The sequence below is a fragment of the Trachemys scripta genome, unplaced genomic scaffold (genome assembly GCF_013100865.1).
Source record: "Trachemys scripta elegans isolate TJP31775 unplaced genomic scaffold, CAS_Tse_1.0 scaffold_28, whole genome shotgun sequence".
Lineage (NCBI taxonomy): Eukaryota > Metazoa > Chordata > Testudines > Emydidae > Trachemys > Trachemys scripta.
Window position 1 is genome coordinate 564,268 of NW_023260513.1, and position 10,306 is coordinate 574,573.

Consider the following 10,306-nt stretch of genomic DNA (forward strand, 5'->3'; position numbering starts at 1 on the left):
AGGGAGTGGGGGAGGGGGAGGGACTCTGGCTGCTAGAGGCCCTAGTGGCTGCGAGCGGCTTTCAATCAGGCCAGGCGTCCAATCAGCCGTGCCACACTCTGCATGAGGGGAAGGGGGAAATCCCGGACATTTCTTCTTGATTAGAAATCTCCCCCCGGACGGCCATTTAACACTGAAAAAGCCGGACATGTCCGGGGAAACCCGGACGGATGGTAACCCTATCCTATGACGTCCTTGTGCTTTGTCTTAGGCATTAAGTGACCAGCCTCCTCCTCTGGGCGCAGATTCCTAGAGAAGCTGCACGGATTGGCCAGCTGTGGTTATCTCTGCTGAAAGTGCAGCTGGCCAAAAAACCTCAGAGTTAGGGGAATTTGCAAAAATAATTGAAATTTCAAAGTGTTTTCCATTTCTCAGTTTTCAAAAAGGAAATTCTTTTGATTTCTTTGAAAAATATGTTGAAATAACTTTTGAAACATGTCACATTTTTCTTTCTCCCTTTCCCCAAAATGGAACAAAATAATGTTCATTCCCCCCCACCATTTTTCTTTTTAGTACTTCCTCTCTGTACCTCTTCAAAAGATTCCCCCAGTTTTGAAAAAGTGGCAAAAAAAAAAAAAAAAGAAAAACAAAGGGGGGAAAACTGGAAATTATTTATTTTAGTGCATTCAGTAGGAAAAAAGGACTAAAAAGAGAAATAAAGTTTTCAAAATTTTCATCCTTCTAAAAGCAAAATGAAAATTTCAGTTTGAAACGACACAAAATTTTCAACCAGCTTTAGTGGAAACACTAAACGAGAAACTATTGTTAAGAAAACAACTTACACTCGAATTACCAGTGACAATATTTGGATGATTAAAACTCTTTCTTTAATGCAGCATTTTCCTGCTTACTCTCAACTAAAGCAGAACAGTTTTTCTTTACAATGAGAAGAAATAAGTGATCATCTTACACGGATGAGTACATGTTACTCACTATTCCTCTGATGATACTCAGACTAAGCCGTGTATTGATAATGGCCGTGGGCACATTTGCTTCTGAGTAATAACGGCACCTACCAGCACTTCATGGCTTTCATTTTCCCCACTCAATTTAAACGACAGAATCGCGTCTCTCTCTATCTTCAAAATCTCCAAACGGCTCTGAATTTGGTCCTAACAAAAGAAAAACTGGTTTAGTTTTGGTTGTTTTTGGAGGATTTTCCCCCATTTATTTATATTTGCAAGAATATCAAAAACATAATAAAATGGGTGAGTGCTCTAACCACATGACTATACAGTCAGTCTCATGCTTGTGGTCAGGGCTGGCCTTACCATGAGGTGAACTGAGGTGGCTGCCTCAGGTGCCAGACTGTGGGGGAGGGGAAGTGGCACTAGGACCAGAGTGTAGAAAATTTTGTTCCCTAGAGAAATTGTTCCAACTCTTTCTTACCCTGCAAATGATCATCTTATTTCTAAACTGAATTGGACTAGCTTCAGTCTCCAGTCATTAGCTCTCATTCAGCCTTTGTCCGATACATTAAAGAGTCTCTGCTGTCAGAAATCTTCTCCCTGCATAGGTACTTATAGACCATCACCTATTAACCTTCTCCTCCAGGAGCTAAAGAGATTAAACTCCTTTGGTCTCTTTGTACGGCTGGTTTTCCAGACCTTTTCTGAACTCTTTCCAATTTATCAAATGTCCCTTTTGAAAGCAGACACCAGAACAGGACACTGTATCCAGTAACGGCCGCACTAATATCGTATACAAAGGTAACAGCACCCCCCTACTCAGGTATTCCCCTGCTTATACATTAGTGCTCTTAGCCACAGCACTGCTTTGGGAATTCATGCTCAGTTGGCTTCTATGGCCCCAAAGTCCCTTAGAGCATCACTGCTTTCCAGGATACAGCCCCCCATCTTAATGGATTTCCCTGATCTAACCTGCTGGACCCCACTCTTTCCCCAGAGCTGCGAACAGAACTCCGGTGTCCTGACTCCCACTTTCACTCACTGTAACCAGTTAATCTTGCCTAGTGCTTTGTCCAAGGACCAAAAGGCTTAGCAATCATTAACCAATGGATCGATTCATCTTGGTTCCTGGGAAGAGGTTAACACAGTTCCAAGAGTGCCCGGTTCACGTGTTTCAGAGCTTTGTAAACATGGTAGTGAGTTCCCATGAACGTCAAAACTGCCGATTTCCATGGAAGAAGCAATAAACCTCCGGCTTGATTTTATAGAGAGGTGAGACCAGAACGTGGCCAACTGACATGTCACGTTTCCTTCTGCACTGGGCCCAACTCAACTCTGAAAATCCTTGTTTTGGCCTTGTGGATGGCCCTAAACCGAACGGTATCAGTTAGCTTCCCGACATGGACCCTTGTTTCCTCTCCAACCAGGAAGTGCCACAACTCCTGGCCCCCGTTTCCCGGTCACAACTTCACAATTATTTCCAAAAGGACACAGGAAGTCCCATAGGCAGAGTCTTCTCCGTCACCTTCCCAGCTTGCAGGGCCAAGAGGAGGACATGTCTCCTCCGCTCGTTCTGCTGTTCCTTCATCTTTGCCAGCCATGCTGAAAGCTCTGCTGGGTTCTCATCAGTCTCTTTAATTCTCCCTCCATTGGCCGTGATCTCCTCCTCGATTTCTTCCTCCTGCTTGGTGCACGTGCAAATTTCCATTTGCATTTGCAGACCTTGGTTTCATTGAGTTCGGTGGCTTCTTGCAGCTCCTGGGCTACTCTCCGAGCAGCGTAGAGGGAGGTCTTGGAAATGGCAGCCAAGATAGATGCAGAAAGGACGGAGCCATTCACACAGGTCACATTTAGGGCTTGTCAAAAAATGTCCATTGACAGAAAATTGGGTTTTACTTCTACTCATCTCGTCAGCTCTTGGTTAGGAAGGAAAACTCAAATGCACAACTACTAAATGGGGAATACTTGGCAGGTGGGCCAGTGGCAGGATCAGAAGGGACCCAGTGAGAAGAAGGGCATAAAGGGGATGCTGCCCCGCATGCAAACTAGGGCCCCGGGCTGTTCGCACATTAGCCATGGGCACACAAGAATTCAGTGGCAGAACTGAGGGGAGAACCCAGGAGTCCTGGCTCCCAGCTTTTCCCCACCAGACCCCACTTTCCTCCCAGAGCTGGGGGTAGGACTCAGCAACCCAGAATCCAACCTGCTCCATCAGATCTCATCCTGATCTCTAATAGTTAGAAATGGCTGAAGCCCTGAGGCCTGACACACTGGCTCCTAGTCCCTGCACCCACACTAACCTATCAGACACACTCCCTTCCCACAGCTGGGGTTAGAACCCAGGAGTCCTGGCTCCCAGCCCCCCCTTCTCTAACCCACTAGATCCCACTTCTAGATCCCACTTCCCTCCCAGAGCTGGGGTTAGAGGCCAGGACTACATAACATTATTAATTATTATTATTATTTTATTTATTTGTATTACTGAAGTGCCTAGAAGCCCCAGTCATGGACCAGGCCCCCATGCAAGCCGGGTGCTACACAAACACAGAACAAAAAGACGGGCCGCGTCCCCGGCGCATTTACAGTCTACGTAACATGGCCCTGCCCTCAGAAACACTGCCGTCAACGTAGTAGGGGTGGTTGGCCACGCGCTGAGGGGTGGTAGGTGTGGCCTGAGATTGGTTGAGCTGCTTGGGGGGGCCCTGTGTGGCATGTGGGCCTGGTTTATGTGCTGGGAGCTGGAGTGAGAAAAGGAACCAACCCCCCCAAACTCTGCTAGACAAATGTCAAGGAAGTGCGAGAGTCCTAAAATTCATCCCTCAGATGGAACAATTCAAATGTAGCCTCAAACCAGCTGGTTTTCAGACCTTGCGTGAACCTGGAGAATCGCTTCTTTCTCTTTATTGCCTCAGCTTCCCATCTCCAATGAACTGGAGCCAGCCGACATCTTCAGAGCAACAAGATTTCCCACTGAAAAATGGGGCTTTGGTGCAGAGCTGGCCTTACCATGAGGTGAAGTGAGGTGGCTACCAGACCGGGGGGGGGGGGGGGCGCGCCAGCGGGACCCAGAGTGTAGAAAATTGTTTCCTACTGAAAAACGGGGGTTTGGTGCAAACCAACTTTTTTTGCAACCACATTTTTGGCAAGAAATATACTTTTTTGGAGGGAAATGTTGGGTTTGGAGAGGAAGGTCACTTTGGGGGCAGGAAAGGCTGCTTTTGGTGAGAAATGCATTTGTCAGGAACGGTGGGGTTTTGGTGGGAAATTTCAGAAGGAATCAAAAGAAGAATTTTCAATTTGTTCTGTTCTGTGTTGAAATGAAGGAGCGGGCTCCTTACAAGAGCGCCAGAGTGTGGGCCGGCTGAGGGTGAGCTGTATCTCTGCTCACTGAGGACAAGCAGATGGAGATGGGATGAAGGTGCCGACCCAGCAATTACGGAATAATCAGTTGCTGTTTGCAGAAATCCATTCAGCGCTAGTTCCGCTGGCTCAGGTTAGCAGGTAACTCTGTGGAGCCCACCTTCGCTATTGGGCTAACCTGGTAAAAAGGCCTGGGGTGTGTGTAGAGAGTGAATTTCCATGGGCTTGTTGGTTGTGACTGGGGCTGGACAGTCAGGGCCCTGGGTTTATAGATTCCCAATTGTTTCAGGCCACAGAACCGCACCTCCTGTTTCCTGAATCAACCCCCATGACTTTTGACAGATCACTTTGAAAGACCCATCCAATCCTGACGTAAAGACACTAAGGGCAGGTCTTCATTACACGCCAGATCGGCGTGTAGTGATTGATCTATCAGGGATCGATTTATCGCGCCTAGTGTAGATGCGATAAATCGATCCCCGATCGCTCTGCCGTTAACTCTGGAACACCACCACTGCCGAGAAGTGGAAGCGGAGTCGATGGGGGAGCGGCGGCAGTCTATCCCGCGCCGTGAGGACATGAGGTAAGTCGATCTAAGATACGTCAACTTCAGCGATGCTATTCCCGTAGTTGAAGTTGCGTATCTTAGATTGATCCCCCCCCAGTGTAGATCAGGGCTCAGTGATGGAGAATCCACCATGTCCCTCGGCCAGTTAATTCCCCTCACTATTAAAACTTTGCACCTTATTTCTAATCTGCTACATTGCTTATGTTTTCATCAGAATGTCATGCAGGGCCAAGTCACATGCCTTCCTGACCTCTAAAGATATTATCTCAACATAATTACCTTTGGCAGCCAAAGAGGTGAGCTCATCAAAAAACGATGCCAATTTTGTTTGACATGAACTATTTCCTATGAAACCGTGTAGATTGGCGTTAATTACGCTACCCCTTTTTAATTCTTTACTGATTGTATCTCATCTCAGCCTTGCAGTGACTTGCCCAGGATTGATGTCAGGCTAAACAGTCTATAGTTACCCAAGTCATTTCATTTCTCATTTTAAAATACTGGCACAACGGTCGCATTTTGCCCAGTCCCCTGGAACTTTCTCAGTGCTTTAAAAAACTCTAAATATCAACATTAATGGCTCAATGAGTTCCTTGGCCAAGTCTTTTAAAACACTTGGGTATAAGTGTCCTGCAGATCTGAAAATGTTTAGCTGTAGCAGCTGCTGTTTAAGTCCTCCCTGGTTACCCCTGGAATAGATGCACGAAGCTTTGCCAATGACAGAACACTGGGCTCTGACTCAGGAGATCTGGCCTCGGTTCCCAGCTCCACCACAGCCTCCCCGTATGACGCTGGACAAGTCCAAGTCACTTTGTGCCTCAGTTTCCCCCATCCGTAACAGCAGAGCGAATGTAAAGATCCCTTCATGGACAGTTGTCAGGTGCCGGGACCAAAATGATACACGTACAGTGATGTGCCATCTATAAACGCAAGCCTGCATTGCATGCCCGACCGCCTGTGCATTGTCAAACTGGCAGCCTCTAGGCTGGATCCAACACGCGGGATGATTCTCTCCGGCCCCGATGTAGAACAAAACGGTGTCCTCCGCACAGCAGGACCTCGCACACAGTGCATGTGAGATCATGTTTACAGCACATGGAGGACAACATTTTGGACTGCCTAAGGCATGCAAAGGAGTTGTTGCATGCCTTACTAAAACTGTCACGTAATACAACTAACTGAGAACAACACTACAGAAAACCTTTGCTGAAGCCACCTTTAGGGGCCCGTTCCAAGCTCCAACTAGCTTCATAAATAAAACTGCCCAGAACACTCGGTTCCGAAGAGACACAGGGAACAAAAGTATGCCAGAAACACATCTTAATAAATACAATTGTTGAAAAACCAGTGGAGACTGTTACAGACACTTCAGAGCAATATTTTATCAATGAGAACTGACTAATTACACACTGTTATTAACCCTTTCTAACTCAGAACCTTTATGTGAACACAAAAAAGGACCTGGAACACACGGTCCCAAAAGCGCTCGGGGACCAAAGCAATACACATAATACAACTCACTGAGAATAATGCAATAATACAGAAAACCTCTTCCAAACCCACCTGCAAGTGATGGTTTCAGGCAATAAACGGCTGTATCAGTAAATCCGCCCAGAACACTCAGTTCCGAGGCAGCAGAGGGGACAAAAATGATACTCACAATACAACAGAGAATAATGCTGTACTACAGAACACCGCTGACAACCCACCTGTTCAACAAACAGCTTTATTCATAAACCACCCGCAGACTCAGCTCCGAAGTGGCTCACGGGACCAAAATAAAGGGCAATGGCTGGAACGGCATTTTAATAAATAAAACTGATTTAAAACACCTCAGAGGAAACAGTCAGACAACACTGGGAGTGTTACTGTAGTCATGAGAACTGATTCACAGCTGACTGTCATTAACCCATTCCAGCCCAGAACCACTTTAAAACCAAGGAGGAGCCTGAACCGTCAGTTCTGAAGTGGTTCGGGGGACCAAAGTTTTACATACAGGTGAGACTGATACAATGCTAATGAGAAACTCGTCTGAACCGACCTTTAACCCGGGTTTTCGGGGGTTAATTCACTTTATTACTAAACCCACCCAGAACACTCTGTTCCGAAGGGGCCCAGAGGATGGCAATGAGTTGTTTGCCTCCTACTGCCTGGCTCTGGGGAAAAACTCTGAGTCTCTCTTGCTCCCTTTTGCTTTGCAGCTGATTTGCTGCCTCTCTCTGTGTACCTCTGTCTGTGTACGCTCCAAAGCTTGTCTCCCCAACAGAAGTTGGTCCAATCAAAGATATCACCTCTCCCACCTTGTCTCCCTGCCCCCTGCAAGTCCATTTCCTTCCTCTGATCTCACTCTTCCCTCACTGAGCACTTTCAGTGCTCACTCCTAGACCAGCTCAGCTGTTACCACAGAAATGGGGCCAGGGAGCAGGCAGTGAGGGGGACAGGGTGGGTATTCCATGGGGGCGAATACTCGCTTTCTTGCTGCTTCAGAACGCATGTACCTGTGGGAACACCTGTTTTCACCCCATTTTCACCTCTGCTCCTCTGCAGTTTGGAACTTTGACCTTCCCCTGCACGTAGCTCTCAGTCGGTGTTGAGAATGCACAGAGCTGCCTAGAGGGTGTGGAAATCCTATGTGTGTACAGTTACATGGCACATAAGTAGGCTCAAAATAGGTCACTAACCTCCTACGTCCCTATCATTGTTGCCAATCACTGAGCTGGGAGTGTGTGTTGTTTAAATGCAATACATGATTCTACTTTAATCATCCCACTCTATCATCCATTGCCTCTCGACAATTGTCCAGTCGGTGTGTGTCTCACTCTTAACTCTAATCTGATTTGCGCAAAGCTTTGCAGAAGATTTAACAAAACCTAAAGTTCACAGGTGCACAAATAGAATAAAATAGACGGGTTAGTCTTTTTTCTCCAGTATGTGCAGTTTAGTTTCTATGTATAAATTGGGACACTTTCACTGCAAGAAGCACTGGACATTTTAAAAAGAAGAACAGGAGTACTTGTGGCACCTTAGAGACTAAGAAATCCTATAAAAAACAAAATATCGACTCTCCCAGCTTCTAAGCCAAAAAAATGGACAGCGGCTTGCACACAGTTATGAAGGGCAAAAGGACAAAAAAGATGAGTGGAGGTGTGATCAGTACAAATGGGTCCACAGAGGAAGACATCCCAACGGGGGGAGTCTCTGGTAAGGAAGAGATATTTCCATAGACTGACCAATACAGATGCGGTTTTGTGTCACAGATACGGATATGAAGTTCCTGATGGAAATGTGGACAAAATGATTGTTCATTATTTGGGACAAGACGAAACACCTGACCCATGTGTGCCCTATAGGAATAGGAGAAAATATCCCGTGAGATCTCATGGTCGTACATTGTCATATGAACGGTCAAAAGTTGTGGAGCAGAAACATTTAGGCTTATTTAAAAATTACCAGTGAAAAATAACAGACTTTAATGTCACAGCTGCACGTATGAGAGCGACTCTTCCCACAACTACACAAGAAATAAAAAATACTGTATGAAAAAGAGAAAAGCAGAATCAGTCCCAATGCTTAGTGATGTGTATGACCTTCACTGTCCCCTGGAAGGGTTTGTGTGTCAGTACTGCCGGGTCCCTGAAATCTCTGCAAGTTGGGATCTTCCAGAAGTAATTGGTATTTTTTTTAAGAGGTGACAATATTGAAGCCAATTACACTTGTTCATACACCACATTTCAGCCAGGAGACTTTTCCTCTCCCCCTTCACGTGCCTTTTTTAAGGAAAATCCACAATTCTTGTGACTGCTCTGATTCATGACAAGTGCACAAAACATGCACACAAGATGTTTTTTTTTTCATGTCTAGCAGAATGTGTGTCCCAGGTCAGCAGCAGTCCCACTGTAATAGTACTGGGCTATAGGTTATACATTTCCACCCCGGGCCAATTCAGAACTGACTTTTCTGGGTCCTTATTGGTGATAAAAATGGTTTGGGGCCAGAACAGGTTAATAACAGTGTGTTATAAGTCTGTTCTCATTGCTAACATATTGTTTATAAGGGTCCGTATCTGCTGTTTTTTGCCATAATTTTTTTAAATTAAAATGCCGTTTCTGGCCATTCCCGCTTTTACACCATCCCATGATTTCTTACCTTGTAATCCTCGGCAGCCTCCTCTACGGGAACCACAGTGTGTTCTCTGTGATCTCGGGACAGGTGGCAAACCAAACAAATGAGTGTTTGATCCTCTTGGCAGAAGTCATCTAAAGACCTCTGGTGTTTTTCACAGACTGTCCCAACTTCTGGTTCTTTTGTTAACTCCAGTGTAAGTTTTCTGGCAGCTTCTACAATATTCCTGAGCTGTCTGTTTGCTTTGAAGTTTCTCTGGGAGAAGGTTTCTCTGCACTCAGGACAGGGGAAGTTTGTACTCAGTTCCTCCCAGCACTGAGTGATGCAGGCCTGGCAGAAGTGGTGCCCACAATCTACAGACACTGGATCTTTAAAATAATCCAGACACACCGAACAAGTCAGTTCAGCTAGGAGCAGTTGTGCTGGATTCGCAGCAGCCATGGCTGGTTCTGCAGAGAAGAGAGGAATTTAATATCCTTTTATTGTTCTCAGAAATGGGCTGATTCTGAACTTTCACACAAAACGGGCGTTTCCTACGTGTACATTGCCTCACGTTACTCTCGGGAGGCTGCAAATTCCTTTTGGTCTGAGTTAGCACCTGGAGGAAGCACCGTGACAGACTGTGGAGTGGCAGCACCTGACGCTGTTGATCCCTGCAATGGTGCAGCCTGGCCACTCTGCAGAACAGCTGATTGAAAACAGCACCTGCCACACCCACACCCAGCTCCATACACTACAGTGGAGTCACATCTTAAGCGGGGGTTAGGTTCTAAGGTCAGCACGTAAGAGGAAAATCACATATAGAGAAAATTACCCTGAAGTACAGTACACACAGTACACACTAGAACAGTATACACTAGAACAATTTTTTTTTAATGGCAGGCTGCGGGTCCCGGCTGCCGCTGAGTCCGCTGCCGGTCTGGGGTTCCGTCCACCGGCTCCTGCCAGCCGGGGTCCCAGACAGCGCCTGCACTCAGCCTCCTGCCGGCCTGGGTGAACCGTCTGGGGTTCCGTTCACCCAGGGTTCCATCCGCCGGCCTGGGGTTCCGTTCACCCAGGGTTCCATCCGCCGGCCTGGGGTTCCGTTCACCCAGGGTTCCATCCGCTGGCCTGGGGTTCCATTCACTCAGCCGGCAGGAGGTTGAGCGGAGCCGGCGGCTGGGACCCCAGCTGGCAGCGGGCTGAGTNCACCCAGGGTTCCATCTGCTGGCCTGGGGTTCCGTTCACCCAGGGTTCCATCCGCTGGCCTGGGGTTCCGTTCACCCAGGCCGGCAGGAGGTTGAGCGGAGCCGGCGGCTGGGACCCCAGC

At 47.1% G+C, this 10,306-nt stretch overlaps 1 protein-coding gene across 1 annotated transcript; it reads right to left on the bottom strand.

The window, feature by feature from the left end:
- Positions 1 to 989: 989 nt before the first annotated feature.
- LOC117870383 (zinc finger protein RFP-like) lies at positions 990 to 9,517 on the bottom strand. Its single transcript, XM_034757516.1, has 2 exons — positions 9,022 to 9,517; positions 990 to 1,151 (listed from the first exon to the last, which is right to left on the bottom strand). Exons 1-2 carry the CDS (start codon positions 9,436 to 9,438, stop codon positions 990 to 992), a joined length of 579 nt encoding a protein of 192 aa, XP_034613407.1. The 5' UTR covers positions 9,439 to 9,517.
- Positions 9,518 to 10,306: the final 789 nt, after the last annotated feature.

What these genes read in the sequence shown, in the direction of transcription:
- LOC117870383 (XM_034757516.1), bottom strand. Translation starts at nt 9,438, where the DNA reads ATGGCTGCTGCGAATCCAGCACAACTGCTCCTAGCTGAACTGACTTGT. An exon ending in AGGCTGCCGAGGATTACAAG is followed by an intron (nt 1,152 to 9,021) that starts GTAAGAAATCAT and finishes TTCTTTTGTTAG; the next exon opens with GACCAAATTCAGAGCCGTTT.